This window comes from Triplophysa dalaica, chromosome 10, assembly GCF_015846415.1.
Source record: "Triplophysa dalaica isolate WHDGS20190420 chromosome 10, ASM1584641v1, whole genome shotgun sequence".
Taxonomy (NCBI): domain Eukaryota; kingdom Metazoa; phylum Chordata; class Actinopteri; order Cypriniformes; family Nemacheilidae; genus Triplophysa; species Triplophysa dalaica.
This window is the reverse complement of record NC_079551.1, coordinates 21,125,307-21,153,123: the sequence shown is the minus strand read 5'-3', so window position 1 is coordinate 21,153,123 and position 27,817 is coordinate 21,125,307. Positions and strand designations below refer to the sequence as shown.

Sequence of the window (27,817 nt, the reverse complement as noted above, 5' to 3'; positions counted from 1 at the left end):
ACACACCCACGGCGACGTTTCACTTCACGCGAAAAATCATAATCTTCATCATTAAGAAAAAGCAGTTGCAGCTAAGCACACCCAGGGCACGTTTCCTCACGAATAAGGATGATTTTGGACATCGTCCGGTAGAGATCCAGTGTTCACAAAATGATTTTACCCATCTGACTTTTAAACTTAAAGTTCATAACATGTACACTTATGTAGCAAGCAAAATTAACAAGCAATACCAAAAATCCTGGCTGATACCCATTATTACGGGGAAAATTAGTTTACATCACCGACTGATGTTGCAATAAATACTTCAAAATCACATTTCTAAAAAATCCTGTTTCGTCATCCATGAGGTGTTGTACACATCTTGCCTGAATGATGAAATCAAACCAGGAAATGGGTGCGAGACTATATACACATCCACGTTAAAAAAGTTTGCGACGTCCCCTTGATATATTTTCTGTTTGTACAGTATTGTGAAAAACTGCACCCCGGCAGCTTTAAATGACTTAAAATAACAAAATTTCTCCTTTCTTTAGCTCACTTTAGGACTAACTACCATTCCCCTACGTTGATGACAAAAGATAGGCATGAGCAAATCAACACAAATTAACTATACAAACGGTTATAGCTATACAGGAGTCTAAATATACTGCACTGAAACGTTTGTTCCCTGAATCAAATGAGGAAGAGATGAACTCTTTCCAGTAGATAAGTATATAACTATACAGAACATTATATACAATGCACTGTGACTGTTGTGTATATATATATATATTTAAGAACACATTAATATAATCTATAGCTTGTCCTAAAGTATGTATAGTTACATAAAAAGTGTGTGTTAAAAGTTTCAGATTATTCTTTTTCCTCCTACATTCAGTTTAGCTGATAATGAAAATGATTTATAAAATGATGGAACCCAACATATGACAATTGTACAGACTATGGTTTTCAGTTTGAACTCAACAAACGAAAACCCATTTTATAGCTTAAAACAGTTCATGGTGGTTTTTGGACCAGTTTTCTGCCACTCTTGGAGTCATTAGTGTTACAACATGTTTTTTTCAAAAATACAACATGCGATTAAAGTTTAAAAAGATTAAAAATAAAATGGTTTGGTTCTTTACCAAGGACATTTCTACTGGAACAAACAATATCCAACTGTAATCAGGCGACGGATCATATTAGCTTCACTTTAAAAAGAAACACTCCACTTTCTTTGGAAATAAGCTCATTCTACAACTCTAAGTTTGTAGTGACGATGGTGAGTTTTTTTCAGACGATCTCTGGTTGTGGTGATAGCACGTATAGCATAGCTTAGCATAGAGCATTGAATCCAATTAGACCAGTAGCATCAGGTTCAAAATTGACCCAAGAGTTTTGATATTTTTCCTATTTAAATCTTGACTCTTCTGTACTTATATTGTGTGCTAAAACTGGCGGAAAATTAAAAGTTGCCATTTTCTAGGCTGATATGATGAGGAACTTTAATCCTTTTCCGCAGTAATAATCAAGAAAGTTTGCTGCCGTAACATGGCAGCAGGCACATTGATATCACGTTCCTTGTACAAGCATTTGTTCATGTTGGATATGATGACTGAAGGTTTCACATCCGATGCGTGATATAAATGCCCTGCCATGGCCATCTTACAGTAGCAAACTATGCTAATTCTATGCTAAACCATGCTAAAAGTTAAATCGCCAGACCCGGAGATCGGCTGAATATACTCCAAAACGGTAAAACTCAATTTATTAACTCTGGGGGAGTTGGAGAATGAGCCCTTTCCCAAAAGAGTCTACCTTTAAGATGCTGTTTCGAAAATCCAGTCATCGGGGCCTCCCCTTCCAGGATGTTTTGGATGTCTCCCTATATAAAACACCTGATTCAAGCCCTAACTCCTAATTTTAGTTGGTGTGTTAATTAGTCACCCAAGTTCATACACTAGGAATCAGGTGTTTTATATAGAAAGATATTTAAACCATTTTGGGAGACCCCCCCCCCCCCCCGGAGTACTGAACACTGCTTTGACATGTTGTTGGTGGTTATCCCTTTGCATTCGCATAAAGCTGAACTCTGCTCAACTTTGTAGCATCTGCAATGGTCTCTGTGTCTCAAAATCTTGTAGTTGCAATGCCTACAGTTAAATTGTCATTTTTTTCAATGTTAAAATACTTGCTACTACTAAACTCTAAGCAACCCATTTGTTGAGTTGATTCCAAACTGTTAACACTGTGACTCCATTATAACATTGGCTCAACCAATGTTGCAAGTGTGGCGTAGGAATATTTATTTGACTGACCAATGTGTTAAAAGAATCGATTGACAACAATCATGATTTTGCAGTTCTGTTTGTTGACACTAAATATAATTCAATAAATGTTTCATTTGTTTGTTAAGAACAAACAGGACAAGAAAAAAGTAATGAAACCTCCACAACGTTACAACAGGTATTGAAATGATTGACAATTAACAGACAAATGCGGTCCTCCTGACCGCATGGATGAGGGTGGCAGTGAACTGGGCTCTATCTACATGTGGAGGCTGTCAAGATTTACATGGATTTATTATCTGAGGTATTCTGTGTTGTAAGGTTTTTTCTTTAAGTTGAAACACATCATCACAAGTTGTACAGACAGAGGAAACAAAACAAATAGTCTTTGTGGCCATGCCAGTCTCGATGGACCAAACAAGAGTTTAAACCTCCATTTTTTTGTTTCCCCAGGTAATTCGTACTTTACAATCTTTGCTGTTCATAAAGCACTGAACTAAGGGTATTTGGCGGAATCTTTTTCATTTGAAAAAGTTGTCAGGCCGTTGAGTGACCTTATATCTTGGGCCTGTGACAAAAAACACATTGAGTCGAGGGGACCTAAACCAAAAGTATTGCGTTGCTTTACTCGTTTTCGGAGAATTTGTTTTGTATTGCAAAGTAATCAAACTAAAGACGTTTTGGAACCACGTAGTGGTGGATCTGTTACAATGTCATTCTGGACTAATATCCTCTTGCTATGGGACTTTATGCGGAAACGTATTACACTTCGTGAAAGAATGGATCGCAAACCACTTTATGATTTTTTTCAATAATCACAATATAAACAGTATAAAGAAATATCGAAAAACCTTTAGCCAGTCTTTAGCAGAGCCTTATCATTCCACTCTCATGCATTAACCTGAAGGAGTACGGGAGACCGGTATCCAATCATTATACTACACTGAATGCAGAAACTTTACAATGTTACGACTCTATTCTCAGAAATGACAAAACTTGAAAAAGTACTTGAAATATTAGCAAAACTGAACGGATAGCAAAAGGCATTTTTTGCTCCAGAACTCACGAAGGTTGCGACAATGCACCAACATCAGTGTATGAGTGCGACCGAACTAAATATGCAACAGATTTCTCGCAAAACGAAGATACTGCACACAGACTGCATTTGGCTTATAAAAAGGGCACAGACTTGTAAGGTATGGCGTGATTATAATATTTTTAAGAAATGCACAAGAACAACGCATTTCCAACCTCATGGCTGGTTCACACTGCCCCAACATTTCAAACATTCTAAAGGTGCCTGTCGAATTCCTGATCTTAAACACAACAGTCATTTTCACACCGCCCCAACCAACACACTCCTTCATAAAACCCAGTTTGTTGGGCTAGCTGGGGCAGTGTGAAGGAGCTAGACGGGGTCGGTGATCAACCTGGTCTAAGAGATGCAAGGATGCATAATTAAAAAACATTTATAACAAAAAGAAGAGTTATTCCCTCTACCCCAAAACCGTATGAGGTACACATATGTTAGTGTGGAATGTATTCAACTGCTTTCTAACCAAATGGGGCCGTGACACTCTTTTGGAATGATGAGCCAGTGTTATCCCTGCATCTGAAATGCTACATACAGGTTCCAGCCGGTAAGCCGGTCAAACCATTGTTACATTGCCAAAACCTGATCAATAAAACGCCGTTAGGGACTGTCAGTCCCACAAGATACAAGTCATTTTTGCTTCACTACCAAAGGGCGACGTTATGAAACCATTTGCAAGTTGAGGTAGCAAAACTAATAATTCTATTCCTGCAAAACTGATTGCAGGGTTGAACAGTCATGGGTGACATTTATGTTTAAGAGCAGATTTGTTCATCAAATTCAATGCAATGCCAACAAGCTATAGGGGGTGAGCACAGCAGAAATACAGAATGTTCAAAACTCAATGGACGCTTGTTTGGAAATATCATAACTTCTATGTTTCTATCTTTTGTTTTCTCCATTTGGGTCTAAAAAATAAGAGTTAAATGACAAAGTAATATTACACAGAGACAAAATGTATGGTAGAAAGCCAATAAAAATGCTCGTATCTCACTGAAATAATGCACAGTCCATGGATTAAAAGTAAAATGTGAATATTTAAACAAGAAGAATTAGAATAGGCACACCTTTATGAGTGAATGATCTTGCAAGATTGTCATGGCAACACAAGAGCCCTTTCACAGCCAAAACCTCTCAAGTTCTTGAGCAGAACCTTGGCCATTTGACAAAGCACATTTCCACACAGCTCCGTTCGACCTCTAACTGAGCAAGCCATTGATCGTGTTGAGAGGAAAGTCTTCACTTATCTTAACATTGGTCTAGACAATTGATGTAGTGGTTGGATGTTGACTTTTCATGGCTCTGTTCCATAAAATTCACAGTTTCTCTTACACCTATTCTGGATCTTCTCATCTATCATTTCATCTATCTTAAAGGTGAAGTGTGTCGTATTTTTTTTTCTTAAAATCTAGCTTAGTTTACAAAGACCCATTTATTGGTTGATTCAGAGAAAGGATTAAATAATGTGATTGAAAGCTTTGCCAAACCTGCCAACATTGTTTCAACTAAAGGCAAAGTGATCAGTTTGAAATGTAATGTTAAAAAATAGTCATTTATTCCAGCAACTATGCTGGTGGCACAGAAATTACACACTTCACTTTTAAACAACAAAATCTAAAATAAGTATATCATTAATGTAATACTTATAAAAAAACGAATATATAGATTGTAAGTCACCTTGTTAAATGATTTCGATTGTTGTTATCAATTATTGATGGCTATGATTGGCTTGCGGATAACTGCGGTTTACTAAATTGTCCAGATTACTCATTGTTTGCGTACAATTTGAATGCAATTTCGAAATTGAAGCCAATCAACGACGATTGAACGTTGCAAAAACAGGCACTCTAGATGAAACCACAACGAATAAACATTAAAAAACATGATGTATCGGACTGATTCTCAGACGTAAATGGCTTAAACCAAGTTGCACTTCAGTGCATTTCGAGCTGAAGTGGCAACCCTCGTAAATGCATATTCTAACATTTTTTCCATGACATGTTTCTCTGGGAGCTTACATTCAAAATACGTATTTTACCGTGGCTGCAAGTACCATGACAACAGCTATTTTAAGCTTCAGTGCTGCAAATGATAGACTTCAAAATTGAATAAAATTTTCAACTCTTTGACTTAGTTAAATGTTGTGCCTTAAAGTTCTCTAATGGGAAAATTCCCCCTAAAAGAATTAAATATAATGACACACACAGTAATGGTGCAACATTACTCTCTTTAGTGCATAGATTGACAATACAATGGGTATGTTTAGTCCAAGGGGAGGACGGTGTTTGCTGACAAATCAATTCTCCCAATTTATAGCAAGTGTGAAAATGTAATAGACCAGAAGTTGCTTCATCGCTGCATAAAGGTGTGCCTTTTCGCTTTGAAATGATGAAAACGCAAAAGAAATGCAGTATAACCACTTGAAACGCTCATAAACTTGATTTATAATGCTGTGAAAAACAGGACGTCGCAATGCATTGAATCATAAACAACACAAATATGCATCAATTCGAACAAGAATGCCGTAAGATAAAACAACACCTTGGATTTGGAGTGCCTCTATTTCCATACATGCCCTAACCTTCACAACCAACAAGTCTCAGATCTTTCAGACCAATAGCCTTATAAAGTATATATAATCCACCCACATGTTGTTTTGTTATATGCGAGTGTGTGCTAACTTGTAAGTCATGTGTCCTATTTCTTTTGTGTGCTAATGTCAATAATTGCATTTAAAAAGAGACCCGTGGTTTAGTTAAGCAAAGGTATAGATGTATATATTTGAAATACAACAGACGAAAAATAATTACGACTAGTGTTATTTAAAAACTGCTTCCATAAAGTAGTAGTTGTGTTTTGGAAACACGTGTAAAAGTCAAGAAAAGGTCTTGATTTTTACAGCTAAACGTACAATCAGCTGCTCTGGAGAGATCTAACCTGAGGTAATGCTGTTATGTGGATTTGCAGTGGAGGTCGAAAACTTTTCAAACTAAAAAAAAATTGTCAGAAAAAAAATCGTCAGTGACTTGAGACAAAACAAATGGCACTTCATTTGGTACAGAAACTGAGGTTATAGCTGTCTGTAGCATTTCAATTTCAACCAGAAAAAAAATAAAATAATAAACCGTAAAATAAATATAATATATTCATTTGTATACAGTATGTATAGGTTTTTCTTCCATATAAAGGTATCTTTAGAAATTTTTGGAATGCAGTTTAAAAACAAGTGTACAGAGACCACACAAAGACGAACAGAAGGTTAACATTTCCACCTGCCCCATATTCTCCCCTTCAGACCTCCATATCTGTATTTTACACACTTGCCTTGAGGATCAACGTTATACGATAACATCAATGACTGGACTGGTTATTGGCAAAATCTGAACCCAAAATGTTGAGCGAAATTTCTGAACATTTTCAAAAATTTGGCTTTCACAAAGTACCTGAATGAAAAGGGTGTAAATATTGGTCAGTCAGACACGTCGCCTGGCATCTCTCTCACAGAAGACGAAAACGATGGTGAAGAAGAGGAAAATTTCCCAGAGTTCAACTGCTCCTTTTCAACGTGCCCCTGAACGGTATTTAAGTGTGTGGCACAGAAAGGTGCGTTTATTCCCAAGGATGAGGTATATTGTGCAAAGATACTATCACATGTCTCTGCACATTTTGTACAGGTAGTTAGTTACGTCTGCGTCATGACTGACAAATATTGCAAACCCTTCTGCGGAATCTATCCTGAGATACGAAAGTACTGAAGGCTACAGGTGTACATTTCAGAAAAACAAACAAAATAAATAAAGAGCTATTGTAACGCCAGCAGCAAGAGGAGAAACGAAAACAGTCTGTTTAAGGTATGAAATATGAAAGTGCTGTGTCCCAAACAACATGTTATGGTTCAGTACATTCATTGTGTAAAGGTTTCATTTCGAAGTGCGAAACAATGGCATAAACAGGAGGAGTTTTTTTGGACAGGGGGAGCCGTTAACCTTGTGATAAAAATACATTAGCGAAATCAAATAAATATGTTGAAATGGCATGCACCTTAGTAATTCAGACAGCTGATGATACCACAAGATTTACAATAGAGTGGCTCAAGATTATGCTCTAGGAAAGGGCCGAAGATTTAAGTGCCTCAAAACAAACTCCAGTCATGGCCTTCAGTGCAATAAATCATAAGTGCCAATTTTTATAATAGAATTTGCTCATAATAGAAAAAAACTGAATAATATAGTTGATACTTATGATTTTGGACTAGTAATTTACTAATAGGGGAAACCTTAATATTAGAGCTGCACCGATAGCCAGTTCCGATACCGGTGATAAAGATTCAATTAATATTTCATAACTTTCTGAATATGATTAATTCATATAATGTCTAGTAATATTGAACATCAAGCTGGTGATATTTCTAAACATTTTATTGACTGTATCAGTATTGACGTATACTGAGCCTTGACCGATATATCGGTGCATCTCTAAATATAGTAGAATCTGCTTTAATAGTTGATACTCATGATCTTGGACTAGTAATTTACTAATGGGGAAAACCTAAATATTAGAGATGCACCCGTACAACATTTTTCCACAGATACCGATGGCCAGTTCCGATTCCGATTCTGAAGATTAAAATAAATTTTTCTTAACTTTCTGAATGTTATTAATTTATATAATGACAAATTATATAGAACATCAAATTGGTGATATTTTTTAACATTTTATATACGCAGAGCACAAATTCATTGCATTTTTCTGTCCTCTTTTGTTTGACAGGATATATCGGCCCTGAACAACGGCTGTTTTTTTACGTGTGAAAAATTGCTTTTAGCGAGCGATGGTTATTGGCCAACATATCGGTGCATTTCTAATTATAAAAGAATCTGCACATACTAGTAAAAACAGATAATATAGTTGCTACTAACTATCTTGGACTAGTTATTTACTAATTTGGGAAAAATAAATATTGAGCAAATGTCAGTAGTATTTCAAATCACATTGATTGATAAATAGCCTGATTGATTGTTACAAACTAAACTCAAATTAGACACTTTAAATGCTCGGCATTACTAAAGTGTTGGTGCATTTCATGCTGGATCACCAAATGTATTCTCCATTGTCAATCTATTCTTAAAAAGCCTTCTACTCTAAATTCTAGTTTTCAATGATGTACAGTAGTATGGTTAAAGTGTAAGGTTAAAAGGAAATTCTTTAAACAAAACCAGTAAAATAAAATAATTTGAATAATTTGTTAACTGATATATGTTTGGGATAATTAACAAAAAATAACAGCTTACATCCAAGTTGTAAGAATTGCCCAATATATATATACATTTTCCAAGAGCCAAGTGGTTTTCCAAGTGTCAGATTTGAAGATGTCATGAATGAAATCTGGTGCTAAACAGGTGCATGCCATTTACATCAATGATTCAAATTAAATAATACAATAAATAAAGAGGTACATTACATTAGTGTTTTTAACAGTTTCATCAGAAACCCTGAAGTTTATAATATCAGTTTTTGTCACAGACTGGGTGAGCACCAGGCAGTGATAGACCAGAATGCCCTTTCAACAACATCAAAGTGGAGCATGCCATTCCAAAAGCCTTCTTTTATATACATTATACGACACCGTTTGGATTGGAAAGAGGGGCGATATGACAATTGACAGTGATGGCAACAATAGACAAATCTGAGAATTCAAGCTGTCAACCACTGTATTTCGAAGAGGTAATTTTCTTTCTAGCATGTTTGGGTCTACGCTTCAGGATGGTGAGGGCTATCAAGACGTTCCCCTTATGATCTCCTTAATGCTATCTGCTACCGCAAAAGCTACTTTGAAACACGCATCCGAACATAATCGCTTAATTTTAAAACAAAGTGCTATTTTTTTTTTTTTGAGAGGTCTCAGAAAAATCCCAACTGGCCAGCTCTTTCGAATGATAATATCCCACTGATATCCGCAATCCATGGCTTAGCTCGACCCAACCTACGCCCGGTATAAATCCCTGCCCCTGACCCAACTCACTGACTGAGAATGCGTCACAGGTTCCACTTCAAGTAAGATCTGCATTGTTTCTCTAAAAACATGATCGCTATATTTGCCTCAGTTGCCCTGAGTTATACATGAGGAAAATAAACCATTCAGAGACAAGAATTGGCTCTCTGTCGAAATGCTAATTTAAAACATAATAGAGTTATGTGGTCATAACACTACCCTTTACCCACCTATATTCCACCCTCCCCAAAACCAACCCTTGGCAAAAAATGCTCTTCTTTTTATAAATATACACGTCAGTGACTGACTATAAGCAGCGATGAGGGAATGGCGAGCCAAAAATTGACTGAACGCACCCTCCCTCGAATAATTTAAGTAGAAAGATGTGAATTGAAAACACGTTCCTGTTCTGTGTGGTACAAGTCGGCATTGTCCCTTCACGGGAGTATAAATCCATTTACGAGCGAGAGACTCTCACCAAGAGAAAAGTGTATTTTAAAATGAGTATTATGTAGTATGCAAGACAGAACAGTAAGTGCGTAATGCAAGCAATGTCGAGGTAATCAGGTCTAATTGCCAGATTTAGGCTCTGGCGAGCGCCAGACTGAAAGTGTAGTGCAAAAGAAAGCGCTAGAGTTAAAGAAAGTTTTAGTTACAGTAACGTAAAAAAGACGTTTTTTAAACATCACAAACATGCATCCCTGAATGACTAATCTTAAGCTTTTTTTTTTAAATGGACATGTCTAATTCTTAGTCTGTTTCAATGGTGCAGAATATAAAAGGAGGAAACTATGAAGGGTTGAAAGAAAATGTTTTACCTGTTAATAGAAAAAAGGGGGCCCTAGCGACAGAATCCTGGTGAGAATCCTTGTCAACTCCAAATGAATTCGTTTTAAAGACTTATTTCATAAACCTACCGATCAGAAGAGATAAATTCATTTTTGAAGGGTCAAATTCCTTGCACGCAACCCTCCAAAGCCCACTTCTCATTTCTTATAATATATGGCATGCCGTCCAAACGTATCAGCACTAATGGTGCAGCTCAAAAAGTTCAGATGAAGGGGGGCGAATGAAAGATTTATCTCTTTTTTTTTCTATAATAAAATGTCTCTGTCTTTACTCTCTTATGGCTTTAGTACGCATTTGTTGCTTAACGTTGTAAAAAACATCAACAAATGCTTGCAGCGTCAATGTGACCACTAAGATAACTGCCAATTTCTTTCTTATCCCAAGTTGTCACGCTTAAATCCTCCCATGTTTTCCTGCAGTTGTGCTCACCCAGATACTGCAAGTAAATTGGCACAATTAAAGCCCCGTCCTCAATTCGGAATTCTTAGTTTTTTTTGTTTCAGTTAGATTTTGAAATGTTTCCATTTTATGAGGTGTTCTGTGTATTCTACTCGACTTTGTCTCCACTTGTGACATCCACGTGCGTGGTAGTAGGGGTTGACGTGGATTCGGTTTCAGCAGTGATCCCAGAGTCCTGCCCATCAGCCCTCATCATCAGTTTAAGCTTTTTCTTTGGTGGGTTCTTCAGTGTGCCCAACCTCTCTTTCACCTTGTACTCCAAGGTACTGTGGGGAATACCGTAGATATTTTGCGCCTTGGAAACACTCATCTTCCCACCCATCACCACAGCAATGGCTTCCTCTAGTATCTCGCTGTTGTACTGGCGATACCGTCCCCTTTTCTTTCTGGGTTGCTTGGAGCCTGTTGGATCTGCCTCTGGATCAGATGTTGGGTACTGGGGTCCCAAATTTGGTTGTTCGATGTCTGCGCCCCAGTACTCGCCCACAGCTCCTCCGTCAAGAATGCCTCCAAGGGACCTGCGATTCTGCTTTGGCAAGATGGCTCTCAGCTTCCTGCTGAGCGCATTCTCAGAGTGCACATTGGCCATAGCGAGGGAGCCGTAAGTGTACAGATCGGAGGAATTCCCGTGGGAGTCCCAAGACAGATCCATGCCTCGGACTTGAGGAATCTTTAAGTCCACTGGAGGAGAATGCCCTGTTTCTTTCTTTATTGAGGAACTGCCATCAAGGGACTTTGTGCCTTTGGTGAATACTCCATGGGTCTCCTGGTAAAGAGCCAGATCATTTAGGTCACTAAGCTTCCCGCTCGCTTGTTTAAGCTTCAGGAGGCTATCCAGGGGGGTTTTTCCCCAGGTTCCATCACGAGAGAGGAGGGATTGAGCTTGGCTATTGAGGAGACTTACAGACTCTAGGCTAGCCAATGAAAGAGCTGTCGGTTGGCCAATGAGGCGGTGTTTCTGGCTCAGGAGCTCCTCTTTTATAAGAAGTGAGCGGGCCAACGGTGGCTTGAGGGGTCCAGAACCAATACAATTCTCCCTTATCTCATCATGCAAGCTTCTCGGTGGCAAGCCATCTTCATCATCAACATCTCTGTAGTTGTGACCAGCTCTCTGGGAACGCCTAAATTTTGGAAAGATGAACGTATGTTTATATGTGAGAGTTGAGTATATTAATATAGTTTAATCTAAATTTGTAGTACTTTTAACAACATAATTGTCACTCAGCAATAAATGTGTTAATTGAAAGTGCACAGACAATCTGTCATTGATGAGCCCTGCACGAGGCTCAAATTTAGGCCCTAGCCAGAGACTCTCAGTCCCTAGCCTGGCCCTTGTCCGACAGCTTATCAGAATTCTCAGCCCGAGTCCGACTGAATCCTGTGTTTTTACCTCTCCCTTACACAGCCTATTGCAGCCATCAAATTAGTTAAGTTTTTTCTTTTTTTGCAAATTATTCATATTTCTTTTTGTTTCTTTAAGGTAATTTAGAAAAGGTTTGTAGCATTTTTGTTTGTGGCTCAGTTGCTGAACTGCCAACTGCAACAGATGCGGATTTAAGCACATGCAAGGGCATGAGACTAAACTGCTGCAGCCATTAAAATTGTTTTGTTTTGTTTTCAACGGTATATTACATATACTTCGTTTCCTCTCTTTATTGTGTTGCTTAAGATAGTGACATGCAACCTGTGTCCTTACCACATCCCAAACTGTTCCATTAGGTCTGTCGGACATCATGCAGCGCAGCACATACCGATTGGCACGAATAATCTTTCAATAATTGCTCTCGTGTAGGCCTCTATTTTATTGTACCATTACTGTATATGGCCCCGAAATTGTATGAAGGGCCCGAAAGTGACACCAAAAAAGGCATGTCCAGTTAAAGTACATTCTAGGTTTTGCTGACAAATCAACCCAATATTTTAAGGTTCACCCAAACATCAAATTTAATCCATAATTTATTTGGGTTATTAAGGTAAAAACAGTCTAAAGGATTGTACGATTATCACACGCATTAAACGCCAACGTTTAACGCCTCGCCACTAAACGAATGTTACCAATATAAGTATGCACACAGACGTGCAAAACGGTATGCGTAAAGGCTTACGCTTTAACTCTTTTTTTTGGTTGACACGCCGCGTTTAAAAACTGTCCGACCAATGAGATTGGCGCTTTTGTTCACGTTCCTGCAGCTGGTGAAGTTAAACATGACTTGGTGGTAATAAAAAATGCCCTCGCTCTTTCTAGCATTGTAAGCTCCAAAATCGGTAATGCATGTCTTCTGAAGAAAAACTATGTTTGTGAGTACAAACAATTAATATTTTAGCTCATTTAGTTGTGCTTTGATGCACACACAAAATGGCTGCTCCTTGATTCTTAACTTTTAATCTCATTTTAATTTTCGTGTGTTTTGTTATACATAGTGACAAAACACCCATGTGATGACTAGTCACACATGGCAAGCGAGAAGCGGTATGATTCAAACTTGGCAACGTGAGCATGCTTGGGGCCGTATTTGATCTTAGTGTGCAGATCAGTGTTTACATTACATATGAGAGTATGAACATCACTAAATACTTTTCGCTTCATAACATTTATTAACTCCATGGAGTTGTGCGGATCACTTTGATGATAGTTGGACGAGCTTTTTGGAGCTTCAAAAATAGGGAACGATCCAATGCCATTACAATGCTAGTAAAAACCACTATATTTTTTTGGCATTGTGTCCAGCTGAAGAAAGGAAAGCATAGACGCATAGGACAGCATATGGGTAAATTATGAATTAGATTAGATTTTTGGTGGACTTCTTTTAAGCCATGTTTCAGTAAAACCATAGCAGCAGCAATGTTCTCTGTAAATTGAGTTATCTGTTGCAAATGGCACTCTGCTTCCAAATTTAGCAGTAAACAATGCAAGTCACATCATGAAGATTTGACCGTAAAATGGTCTACTATATGCCTAATTGCTTGCTAACATTGTAGACACTGTTAGAAGAAATGTATTGCAAGTAAATATCAACAAAAGTCTTTATAAATTCTTTGGAGAGAACGACTTTTCCCCAAAAACATAATAGCCTGTATGCAGAGTGATGACTTCTCAGCCGACTAAGGCTCTTCCCCTCTTATAGCGTTGTCGATGTATGACGTAGTTTTTGGATAATTTGACTCACGTCGATGAACGCAATCCTAGGAGCATCTTGAAGCGACGGAGTGAAAAACGTCATTGTTCCCTAAAGATACTACAAGTGGTGGATGTAACTAAGCTGTCTGAGACAAAACGCAGAAGCGAAGTTTGGTATAGGTTAGGATCTCACTTATAGGCTTGGTAAATAGAAACGTTGTGTTTGACGCAACAGTTGACCTTAATGGAATGCTGTGCCAATTAAATAAAGACCGTTCTTACCCCTTAATTGTGGGCACGATTGAGAAACCATGAGAGCTTTTAAGCGAGACACTACCATGATTGTGGTTCTTTTTAGTTGAGAGGTCAAGGACTCCATCTGGAAATACAAGAGAAGCAAAAGCAACTGATCAAATCTTAAAAGCTTTAGCTAAATGCTACAGCTGCTACATTGACATCCTTCTACTTTCAATGTGATTACTTGAACTTGGCGGCGGTCTCACCTTGGTCACTGGGTTCTGTCTCTGGTTTCTTGACTGTGAGGTCCAGCGGCGAGTCCTGGTCTGCCATGAGAAGCTTGCTGAGGACGGGATTCTGTGCGGAGGCAGCTGTGCCGGTACCGGCGCCACCACAAACGGGAGCAGGTGTGGAGGCGTCCGGCTCCAGCGACGGGCGCTTTCGGCAGGCTTTGGTCCTTGGTGCCGTTGGGCTGGGACTGGGGGTTGGGTACGTCCTGAGTTGAGCTGGTTTTTGAGGTATATTCCGCAGCGAACTGTCGGATCATTCGCTGCATGATCTCACGAGCCACTAGAGGAATGTGGGGGTCTGTGAATCCTGGGAGGTCTGCTGGGGGAAAATGGTGAGAATGATGTAAAGACCAAGTGAATGTGTAGTATATGGATTACATTATTAGCATTTAAAGGCAAAGATGATTTTGTAGGAGCTAAAAGGCGTTACTTTGTACAACAGCAGGAACTACATAATCAACCCTACACTCAAGCATCATGGGAAGGGAAATTTGATCTATTATAAGATTTATTTATATTTTTAAATACTTTCAAATCGTGGTGCTTTGTTTTTATTCCTCCAGTTTAGGTTGGTTTGGTTCATGGCTTAAAACAGGGATCTAGAAAATATTTCAAATATTCTGTGCCTTTGACCTCTCACAGTGCACACACATTTAAATGGTCCTCTTTTGTAAAATCATTATTAAACAGTCAAATGAAGCATACAGTATAAGTTAATATTTGACTGCAAGCACGTCTCTCAACAGAATCATTGAACTGTTGCACAAAACAGTTGGTTGCCATGCTGCCATTGTTAAAATCAAAGCCGATGATTTGGCAGAAACCCATAAAAACATTTCCTATAGGGCAACAAAGTTCTACAGACTTCTAAAAGAAATCATTGTACACGGTCATAAAGAAACACAATCCTGAATCCTTTTGAACTTAAACACCCATATATGTTGGCATACAAAGGGCTTTTAGAAGGTTCTATTTTTTTAAATGATCTAATAAATTTAATAAAATATATACTAAGATATTATGTTCCTTTTCACACCGGTTTCTTACCCTTTCTGTAGAAGACAACATTGAGGAAGTCCTCTGCTTGCTTCTCAAGTTTGTTAATATTGTACTGCTCTTGCTTGAAGCTGTCTGCTTCTGATGATACTTGGTTGTTCGAACCAAAGTTTTCCTAAACAGAATAGAAAGATAAAGTGAAAAAACAATTAAATCAGACAGGCAAAGCAACACACTTATATGTGCAAAGACTTTAAGAGAAGGGATGTCAATAGATATAATCATGCTAAATGTTAAAATAAATATGTTAGATAAGTAAAAAACATTATTTTTAAAAGGATGGAGCATCCAGTGCATTCCGTTTGTTTTTAAAAAAAGGATTTGTCAAATATTGATAGCATTAAAGCAATCAATAAATGAATGAGATTAAACTTGTGAGACGACTCATTTTTACAAGGTCAGGTTGAAAAGCTCATGCTTAAATGTTTTGTATTTTAATGACGTTATAATGAGTTATTTGACAAACATACAAACCAAACCCCAGTTTGATCATGTAAAAATAAATGTACATGATCAACTGTATTAAAAATGTTAAGACTTTTTTTAACTTGGATGAAAATGTAATGATTGTGCAGTTAGATATGATAAATGCATGTAGATTTTGGACTGGATTAACCGTGACAGTAACAGTCCATTAAATAATTGAGGTTAAAGATGTTCAAATGTCTGAATATGTCAAAGGGACGATATGATGATTTATTATTAGCGGTTTTGTGGGGAATATCACAAGGGATATAATGTGATGACAGTGATGTAGTTACAATCTGTTCTTCTAAAAATGCTTTCAAATAATAGCTTAGTCTAACAGGTGTGTGTGTGTGTATATATGTATGTATATATATATATATATATATACTAGGTGTGTGACAAGATCTCGTGAGATCGGCATGATGGGTTGTTGGGCTCGAAATTGCAAGCATTTTAATCGCATTTGCTCCATAAATTGAACCCATGACCTCAAAATTTATTTGGGAGCATTTGTGTGAGTGCACATTTTGTTGTGGTGTGACCTGTTTTCATTACTGTACAGAACACGCAAATAACTGCACTTATGTGCGTATTCTGAGCAGCGCTACAGTTACCCGCCCAGCCATTCGACAACGGGATTTTCCATCCGTAGCGCTATTTTCCCAAAATTTTTTTAGGGAAACACGCTAGACGGACTGGTTTCAACGCTCACACGCGTCTATCGCGTCTGCAGCGGCTCGTGCTTAAGTATTTACAGGCGGTTCCCACTGCCAGCAGGGCTTTGGGAGCACGCACTGCACGGCTGCTCAACAGCTGAGCTGACTGTACCACAAGTACAGTATGGCAATTGCAAGTTCACGTTACTTTAAATACATTCACAGGCAAACCTCTTCAAAACAGATAATCTGTCTCTTACGTATGTGCAATGTATGCATAAAACATGTGTTTATGTAATTTTAACTGTTTCTCTGAAGGCTATGAAGTTCAGTCAATGGAGGAAGGAGGATTGATATTGTGATATGATCGCCACCTCTGCTATATAGCATAAAGAGAAAACAGCCACAGCTCATTAATAAAAGCTGCGCCTACTAAAAAAACAAAGCACATTTTTTGTGCAATTACTGTCTGTCAGCTGAGTTTATGATCAAACATTTTGCAGTATTTACATATTGTTTATTACTGGATGATATAATTAGTTAAAATAGAACTTTAATTTCTTTCATAAAGTACAAGGTGATTTTATAATGACTACATTTTTAAATCTTGTGTTCTAAGGTGAAAAATTGCGCTTTTCTAATGCATGGTACCAACAGGTTTAGACTCTGCTCGGTACAGCCCATCTTACTACATCTCACTTCACTTTTCCACAGCAGTTTAGTAGCACTTCACTAGTAGCATCATTGTGAACACGACAAACACCCGCACAACACAGTTGATGTGATGGAGCATGTCGAGTGCGGATGGCAGCATATAAAATACTGCTAAAATACCGGAGAGTTTGGGAAATCTAACAGTAAAGAGCAGACAACGATCATTTGGTTTGCTCGACGGCGCACGAGGGTAAGCTAATGTACCATTTAGCATTGCGTTAAGGGTCTCAATCTATTTTACTGTCACGAAGCACATATCGAAATGCCAATATTACGTATTAAAATGCATATTCATGCGTTGCAAATTCAATGACCCTGGTAATGATTCTATCTGTCCAATCAGTGATCTGTGTGCGAACACGTCACATTTTGGTACCGGTACAGTATGTTTGGAACCTCAACCGAGACTGTACTAAAAAAAGTATTTGGTACTACGTACTTTACCCAGTGGAAAACCCCGCAAAATTGAGCTGTAACACGCCATACCGTGCAGTACTATGCAGTGGAAAAGCGCAATAAAAGACAGACACACACACATAAAATCTCAAATGTATTACCTTCACTTTCTCACGTCTTAAGCAGCAAAAGAGACAGTTTTCATTGAATGACCAATCTGACACTTCCTCTGGCTCACAATCTGCAAAAAAGTAGTAGGATTAAGGTGGTATCCATTTAAAGGAAATTGTCCCTTCAGTATCAGTAGTGCAACATTTGACACAAGCAGGCATTAGGTATATCACAATGACACACGAAAAGTCGTGTTTCGCTTTAATTTGTACTGTTTCTTTATGAAGTTTAACATTCTGAATATATAAATCGCATAATTTTTTACTGTCGACGGTACTCACAAGAAAACTAAAAGGCTTTTAATACATCTATACTTTGGGGTATTATTACTCATATGCAGAAATTAAAAGGTCTTCTGTAACACTGAGGTCAAAACAGTGCAATGTAACAGTTAAAAATAAAAAGAAGTAGTCCAAAACTTTGAAATGTACATTTGATAGTTTTGACCTCACAAACCAAATTCCAGACGTAGTCACCCATCATCGCTTCATCCCACCCTCCGTGTGCTACAGAAATGTCTAGAATTTTCTGACAGTGACAACTAGAAAAAATATTTTTTTTTAATGTGAAAATTTCAAAGTCTTTTTAGAAGGAGGGGCAAAAGGATCTCAGAAATATGTTTCCAAGCATCTGACACTCCTAGCAGAAGGTCAGAGGGTGTGAAGACATTTTAAATGTAGAATAATTGCTGTGAATGAAATCTGCTCTACAATTCAACCTGATTTGTTGACAAAAGTTCTATGGGTATGCCACTAACTTTAAGTATAATGCACACCTTCGAAGGTGTTGCAGGTCTGCAGACTGCATTAAAGTTCCATATCACTAAAGTTTAAGCAACATAAAGGTTATAGTGTAGACTACAGGCCATCACCACACACAGCCCCCTAACCTTGATCTGACGTTTATGTCAAACTTTACTGTTAATGGAAACATATGCAGTATGGTTTCAATAAACAAAGCATTTCAAAAACAAGAAATACATATACTGAAATCAAATAAATAAAATAACTAAAGTTAGCCTACGAGTCCGTTCGCTCTAACGGAAATGAGATTTGTTATAAAGTAGACCTACCTTCAACAGCATTTTAAAGACATGACATGACAAAAATTCAACAATTGAACAATGTCATGTGGTGTGTTAACCGTGGTATAAGCGGAATTATTGACTTTGGTTCGTTCAATTATTCGAAAGTTAATGCATTAACTTCGTCAATTACTCCTTACATAATTATCGGTGACTATAGATCTTTAGTATCTTTAACATGCTTGTGTATAAATGGATTTTAGTGGATCAAACCTTGGTAACATCTGTTTTTGCTATTCGGTTTTCAGCATTGTTCCACCATTATTTGACCCTTGAACATCACAATTGTAAATGTTATCGCCAAATGAGATACTTGTGACCCTTTGGTCTACGGTCCAAGCTCTTTGTTTTCTCAAAACAACATTGTTAAGCCTTGATTTAACAAACACAAAAATGTAAATTTACCTTAATCTCTTCACACCATTCCATATTTGGTGCTCAGTTTATGGTGGTTTTTCTATTATAGTGTTGAGTTTTCTTATATAAAATAATTCATTTAGTTAGTTATAGGTTTCATGTATTCTTATGAAACAATATTGGGCCTCGTGTATAAGTATGAGCTCATGAACACCTGCATGAACAACAAACAGCTTATCTTAACTGCACATGCACCACAAATAAGTTTTAATAAGGAAGTTTGGTTTGTTTCATAGAGTCAAGGACGCTGGTATCTCTAAACAGTGAGCTCATTTTAACAAAGCTAATGTTATGAGTCTGAACACTTGAACATCTGCACACACACCAAATATCTTTTAACACTAAGACGAACTCCCCACATACTTTTGTAGAGAAGTTTAATTAAATCGCCTACAACCAAGGACACTGGGTAGCTCATTATCGCTAAACATTGAGCTCATTTTTAATAAAAACAAGTGTAAATCATGTAATTTCCGAAACCCCCGGAAAAGTGTCAAGATAAAGGGGCACTTGTTTTTGAGAGTCTCACGCTATGTTTAAATCCTAATATGGTAGGCCGGAACTATGAAAGGGACTGGCTAGTGAAAAAGTGATGTCATATGAAACCTGATTGGAAGAAGACGATGTCATGCACACATGATTGGTTTAAACTGTGATAACAACTTGAAAACAATGTATAAAAGATGGAGTCAGATATGTATTCGTGGGATCCCTTCAGATGTACTCTGAATATCCCACTTTGCTTGCCCGGGCAAATAAAGTTTAAACTCTTGGCACCTGGAACCCTTGTCTCTGAGTTTTATTTCTGCGATGGAAGGCCGATTCGCCACAACAAGTTATTTGAGGGTTTCGATGACAGAGTTTAAGCCTAGTCCCCGACTAACTTTAATGTTAGAGGTATCTTGATGGACAACAACTTGGATTGACAGAACTAAAATATATAAGTGCGTATTTTTATCTTAAGATGCACACCAGTGAGGTTTTTTGAAAGTTTGTTTTTAAAAATGACTTAAATATCCTTTTTTATATCCTATTTAACTAAGTCCTAGTCCTGGTTGAAGCTGTTTAAATTTAGTCATCTATACACATTTGAATGATTTAACTACTGGTGCTCTCCACATAAAATCACATTCCTCATGATCTGCTTTTTATAGATGCTCAGAGAGATCACGCGTGTCTTAAGAACCGGTCTAAACTATTTTAAGAAACACAGTTCTCTACTTTTAATTTCCTTTCATTATTATTTTTTAACCCAGTCAATTACACAATAACAACCAATTAACCCTTAAGCTTTTTTTTCTATAGCACAGTTGGTAAAGCATTGCATTAGTAGCGCGAAGTTCATAGGTTCGAATCCAAGGGAACATACATACTGATAAAAACGTATACCCTGAATAATGTAAGATAAATGCGTCTACAAAATGCATAAACTGTATTTTGGCTGAAAACTGAATGAGCACCTTTAAATTTTTTGTGTGTGGTTTTCAAAAGCTTTTAATATAAGTCTTTTCATTTCACACCTGGAGAAATTCACTCGGTATTATGTCCTTGAGCTGTACAGTTTAATAACTTGTAGCAGCGTACACGTTTGGAATTATGTCAATAAATAAAGTTCATTTTAATTGCTTTAAACATACCACACTATAATAGAGCCGTCTATTACAATTGTGGTTTAAATTTGATCAATCGAGCTTGGCCTTTAACTTCTTTTGGTCTCCTCACACATCTTTTAAAATGAACAAAACTGAATACTGACCTTGAAAGAGGGTTAGATCTTTTACAAGTCCTGGTCCAAACAGCCCTTCCAAAATGCTTTCAAACCCTGTGTGGAAGACAAATGTACATTCTTATTAGCTATATGGAAAGTCTGTATGTAGAGAATCACACTTCCACCCACGCCCACACCCACTGCTTTCAGTTTTATAAACTAAATCAATGCCTTGCCCAATATAATACTGCCACTCAGTTTAATTAACTGCAAATCCTGGATCAACAGCACAGTTACGCGAATACACTGATGATTCCTTGAAATTGAAAGACAAAAGATAATTATTATGCCTTCTAGTAGAGAGCAGAAACACTTAAGTTGACAATTAAGCTCTGCTTAAAGAAAGGATGAGATCAGAAATGGCATCTTTTCAATAGAGTACCACATTTAACCTGTATAAATGTATTTGTTCAGTTGAACACAAAATAAGATATTTGGAAGAATGTCAGTAACCAACAGATCTCATCCCTCATTAACTGCTATAGCAGGAAAAATAAATACTATGGGAGACAATGGGGTACGAGATCCATTTGTTATTGGCATTCTTATGAATTTATTCCTTTGTGTTCAGCAGAACAAAGAAATGTATGCAGGTTTGGAACAATCTGAGTGAGTAAATGCCAAAATCTCATTTTGGGGTGAACTTTCCCTTTAATTTTTGTGAAAAAGTTGTTGCATCACTACTACTTTACACTTTGTAGAAGATTCCTTTATGGTATGTCAAGTAGAAAGTAAATCCATAACGTTGCTTAAGCAACGCCCTTTTATTGTGCTTTCAAGAGACATGTGATAGCAAGTTTTTGCAGTTACAGATGAGAAAAACACTAGGTCTTTCTAAGTGCGAGTCACTATTCATCAGCTGTTCGCAATGTACTGTCTTCCAAATTGTTGCTGGCAACAAAGAAAGCTTTGAAAACAAAACAAAAACACTTCAAAAAGTTCCAATATTCCTGTTCGTTAAAAACCTCGTATTTCTGCGAATATGTAGCTGTCTGTACGCTGTCGTAGATAATGATGCCGATACACGACGTTCACACTGTGTCTACACCGGACAAAAAAAGACAGTAGAACGCACTTGAACCCATTATAATTTATCATTTTGTCCACACTGCGTTCAACGCGCCTTGTAAGTGAGGATCACACCAAATGCAAAAATAAGGCTTTTTATTAGAAAGTACAAAAATCTGTGTTCAAAGCCTGACAATAATGAGCCTATTATATTGATTTATAAGCTGTGCTGAAAGGCTAGGTTTTGGGGAAAATGTCAGTCTTCAGTAATTCTACCTGAACCAAGCCAAGACTATACGTAAAGTAACCTACAATGTTATTTAGAGGTAAAAGTTATGAATTGTAGACATAAAACATTTAAAACTTTGCTGAAAACAAACTTGAGTTGCAGGGTCTTGAGGATTCAGTTTCGTCATACTGTATGTGATGTGGTACTGTACGTCTTGTTATAATATTCCATGCAAGAGGGGCTAACGTGCTGCAGGGGTGGCTGGAGAACTGTGTGGAATTTTGGAACAAACCAACTCATTCAAAGCAACAAAACTTACATTCATACCAGACTATCCTAAATCATGCATACATCTAGAGAAAATGAAAACACAACAGCACAAACAGGGTGGGGAAATCTCCCATGAACGGTGGCGTGAACGGGCTAATCAATCTGACACCAGGGAGGGTCACATCAGCAGCTTTTTGTTTGAACTTCCTGGTGACCATTAATAGTCTATATATAGTGAAGTGCATGTATGAATAATTTACCCTCACTGGGCAACAAGCACCCATGTCTCTAACCAGTAGATAAGATCGATATATTGTACGGAGTCGAGATGTTGGAGATGGTTGAAGGACACCGTTCTCAAGATGTGTTTTGAGTGCTGTTCGCACACAAGCTAATTGTTCGATTTTAAATGTAATTAAATGCCATGTGAAAAACTCTTTATTCTATAATAAGGTTGGATTCTTTTGAAGACAGTCTCGCTGTAAAAACATAGGCGTGCTTTGCTTTTAAATCCGTCACTCAAATTAGTCTAAACACAATTAACTTTGAGTGCTTTGCTTATATCTCAAAAGTGATCCACATTAGACAATTCCAACTCCAACCTCATGCTATGTTCTTCGTGTTGGATTTTTTTTATTGCGTTTATTTGCCTCAACTTTTATTTAATTCACTAATTAATAGAAATATATAGTAAATTATGGGGAAATGGAACCAAACAATTTGGGAATTCTGCAAGTTTGAACTAACTACATTAGAAATAACAAAATTATGAACTAATTATTTATCTAGACACTTTATTGACTCTTTATCAAGTTTGATAAATCTCTAAATAATCTAAAGACACGATGAACGTGTTTACAGGTGATTTTTTTATATATTAATGTGTTCAACCTTTAAGTGTGTACATAGACACGTTGGGCATAGCCTGATCAAGGATAAAATAATAACATCAACTCTACTCCAAAAATCAGACATTATGTGACAATGTGTGCTAATTGCTAAGACATGGATTCAACATTCGGTAGTTGCTCTTAAGGCGATCTTGTTTTCAATGAAAGTGAAGGGATATGGAGTACCGAGCCCTGGGGGACACCACTCAATGTGATGTCAAAATGAACTTGAATAATACGTTTGAACCGTCGCGTAACCGAAATTCTCCGTCATTGACAGATTTTTCTTTTCAGTCACAGAAAAATCTAAAGCTTTACATCATTTTGACTTATTACAATGAGTACAATTTGTAATTCCCCTTTTTGTCGAGTTGGTAGCAACCAATCATTTTCCTTTCATCAGAACGCAATCCTAAGTGGCCGGAGGTATCCCTGCCCTGAACGCGATTGCCAAAGATCGCATTGTATTAAATTGTTGACTACAATGATATAGCCATTTTTAACGGGGTTGAATTAAATTTGTGTATGGTCTGTTTCTGTATATGTAGTATAAATCTTTACTCCTGTAAAGCACTTTGGTCAGCCAGGTGGCTGTTGTAAATGTGCTTTACAAATAAAATGAACTTGATCAGCGAATAAACAAGTTTATTCTTCAGAGAGTGATAGCGACATGTTGGACAAACCTTAACTTTCAGTGAGTGGAAAAATTATCCGTTCAATGAGCGGCAGTAGCAGCACATTCATGACCAAACAGCAGCTTATAGTTACTTTTAAGTAAATGAATGAACATTTAAATGTACATTTAGTCATTTACGGAGGCTTTTATCCAAAGCGACTTACAGAGAGTTCGGGGCGCAATAAGCGATATGTCATACAGGAGCAATAATACAAAGTTACTAGTTTAATTTATAAGCCAGACCAATACGCACAACTGCATACTTCTAATAATGAATGATTACAAATCATTCACGAGCACCTTTCATTGTTACTGACTGGACATTTGAACAGAAACATTTGTCTGTAATTATTATTTTATGTCTGACAACAGAAACATTAATTATGTTAAAGACTTCAACTTTATTGGGTATTCAGTTGTGTCAAAAATACACTAAGTCCAGAGAGTAAACGAATGCATGTTGCGAAGACGTTACAAACATGCTAATTAACACGTAACTGCACCATAGTGATGGGTAAAATTTGATTTTACGAGCCATGAAAATGACTAGCGCAACCTCTAGTTTGACAAATGTAATGCAGGTATTTTGGATCCACAATCGCTGTAATGCATTACTGCATGGATTATTTGTATTAAATAATTGTGTTTTAAATAATGAAAATGCTTACAATAGCTGATTCAAATAATTAACAAATACCAAACCTACGTAAAGAGATAGGATCCCATCCTAAAGGTTTTGATGCATGTATTTCCTGACTGTAACATTTTAAGGAACCGAGCACCGCCCAGAAGATCAATATCATCTTACATAAAAGGAAAAGGAAAAAAAGACCAGCTTTCTCTCTCTGGGGAGAACAATACCTTCATTAAATCATTAAAATCAGCATATTAGATACCGTGCACGCTGGCTTTCCCGTGGTTTATCTTAACCCTAAATTAAACCCTCTCCCTCCCCCAATCCTTAACATCTTTCATGCAGAGGGGGTAGAAAAAGGGTTGGGGGTTGTACTTCAGGGGAAATCTGTGTCAAATATAACCATGCCTATCTGGTATAGGGTCATTGCCTATCTGGTATAGGGTCATTCCATGAGAGGAATAAAAATCCAGTACGTGACAGCCTGGCTAAAGGCAACTAAAACAAGACACCGTGTTGAAGCAAACTTGATTTTGAGTTCTCGAAAAGCAAACCAAAGACAAAATGTACCAATACAAGGAATGCAATTGACTTGCGCACACGTACACCAACACACACATTAATCTCTGTTAATTCTTAGGGATAGTCGCGGCAGCCAATGAGGTTAAAGTACAGAGATAAAGAATCCCATCATCCACCTGGCCAGTTCAATAGACACCCAAAATAAAACAAAATATAATCCAAATCAGACCCCCCACTTCTTAAGCTCATCCATTGTTGTGTTTAAAGGAAGTGTTTCTCAGTGTTTCAACTGCATTTATCCAATTTCACGTCCAAGCATGTTCAATTTGGGGAGGGGCGGAAGAAACTGGGTCATTCCCCTTTGTTTGGTATAGGAGATAACCCACTAAAAAAGCAACACTGCTGCTCTTTGAGAGAGAGCAATCCTAATAAATAAAGAACTGCCTTCGTGACCCTGAGGGGTATTCTCTGAGTTTATAAAAAAGCAGAGCATTGCGAGCTTGCCTTAAAATTCTCTGACAGGAAGCCGTCGGCTGAAATTCAGCTTGGCGAGGAGTCACGCTGAGCGGTTCAACCATTCTGTTGGGGCCAATGATTTATTCAGTGTGCCATGTGCCAAAAGCAGAACATCTAATTAATTATCCAATTATTTAATTATCTAACGAAAAAAGATTAGGAATTCAATTGTAAAGCAAAGACACCAGATCTGATTTGATATATAAAATAAGTGAAATTAAATATTTATAATTTAACCAAGAAATGCAACTAAAAAACAGTCTACATAAAGTATAGCTAATACGTCTGACAACTGAGAAATGTTGTTTTTAGAGTTTTCATAAAAAAAACTCTACTTGCAAAACACAGACAGTATGTGGGTTTTGTATTTAACAAAAGTGATGGGATATGGAGTACGGATCCCTGGGGGACTCTTTTTGGAGCTTCAAAAAGTCAACACCCACTCACTACCATTCTACCGCTTGGAAGTAAAATGATACGTGGTATTATAACTCCGACTGCATTATCTTCAAGCAGAAAGTCATATTCAGTCAGGATGCCTTGAGGGCGATTAAAACATGGGGACATTTTTTTCCTGCAAAATATCCCTTTAAAGTGATGTAAAAATGAACTTGGATAATGAATGCGGTAAACAAATTCAATGTAGTAATTTCTAAATATTTTGGATTCACAAATGCATCAAACTAGATTCAAATGATGAATACATTTTCATGTCAAGAATTATGACTCCATCCAAAAGGTTTTGTTGTTTAAGTATTTCCTGACTTCTGTAACATTTTTATAAAGTTAAATATTATTTTTTTCACCAAATAATGCAATTAAAAAAACAGTCTACATAAGATATAGAGCTAATAGTTCTGAGAACTGAGAAATGTCGTTTTTGCTATTTTCAATAGACCTTCTACAATAGAGTACATGAAACATTAACTCTAAATACCATAAGGTGCAACACGCATTGGGAGCACGGTGAAAAGACGCTGTTGAGAAGCTAATAAGTGACAATTACAAACATGAAAAGAAGCACAAAGGCCTGATAATATCCACCCTAATTTCTCCCGAAGAGGAAAGGGGAGCGACACATATTTAAAGAAACAATGAGTGTTGCTTGCCCATGCAAAACTCGCCCCCAACGACACTGAAGTGTGTAGAGAGGACATCATTCTTCTGTTGCTGCTGTGGTTTGTGATGTTAGAGTTTTTTGAGTGGCTGCTATGTGGTTTGTTACTGACCCAGGTCAAAAGAGCCCACAGACCATTTATGTTCTGGTCTTGGGTCAAGTCCCTCCTTCAGACTGAAAGATAATTTTACAAGCTGGAACGGTAAATTGCAGTCTCTTAGAAAAGTAACAGCACAGTTTAACGTTCATCTCCAATGGAAAAAACTGTATGGGACGGTTTCTATAGTTAACAACATGTGTAAACGTGATTACTGCATTCAAGCGAACTACTCGAAACAAGGACTCGCATTTTAGAATTAGATCTAAGGCAAAATAAGCTCAAACAAATGTAGATACACATACAGTTTACACATAAAGATACAGTAGCGAAAAAACTCATTTCAGTTTCACCGGTCATCTGTTTTTACTGCTAGATATAATGGTACTCTGCCTCATGAAACGTCTTGATATTTTTTATTGCCTAAGACGCTCATAGTGTGTAAGCGGAGTACAATGACGAGGTAACCGATGAGACCACCTTGAAAGTTTGACTGCTTGCACTGCTGCTGTGAAATTCATCTATGAGTAAGTTTTGTACAGAGGGATGTCCGGGAAACACATTTGCTTCTGCACACCCACAGATGCATACTGAAGGAATAGCACACATATAACAAAAACAGCTGTGTGTGAATAGAATGAAGTTAACTACATTTACATTTACAATTACATTAGCATTACATTTATTCATTTGCAGACGTTTTTATCCAAAGGGACTTACAAGTAGGAGAGCATATAATAATTTTGTCAACATGCTAAACAGTACCCTTAGTTTACAAAAACTATTATATCATCTATTATATGAACTTAACTGATAGTGCTTA

The 27,817-nt window shown here is 37.3% G+C and overlaps 1 protein-coding gene and 1 long non-coding RNA gene across 2 annotated transcripts in view; one reads left to right on the top strand and one right to left on the bottom strand.

Moving 5' to 3' along the window:
• Positions 1–27,817, top strand: part of LOC130429603 (uncharacterized) — a 37,581-nt gene that overhangs the window by 5,106 nt on the left and 4,658 nt on the right. The window lies entirely within an intron of this gene.
• Positions 928–27,817, bottom strand: part of lcor (ligand dependent nuclear receptor corepressor) — a 40,236-nt gene continuing 13,346 nt past the window's right edge. Inside the window, 7 exon segments of the mRNA XM_056758250.1 lie at positions 928–11,781; positions 14,061–14,157; positions 14,282–14,451; positions 14,453–14,621; positions 15,353–15,476; positions 17,757–17,836; positions 21,024–21,089. Coding sequence (XP_056614228.1) covers positions 10,749–11,781; positions 14,061–14,157; positions 14,282–14,451; positions 14,453–14,621; positions 15,353–15,476; positions 17,757–17,836; positions 21,024–21,089 — 1,739 coding nt within the window. The 3' untranslated portion in view covers positions 928–10,748.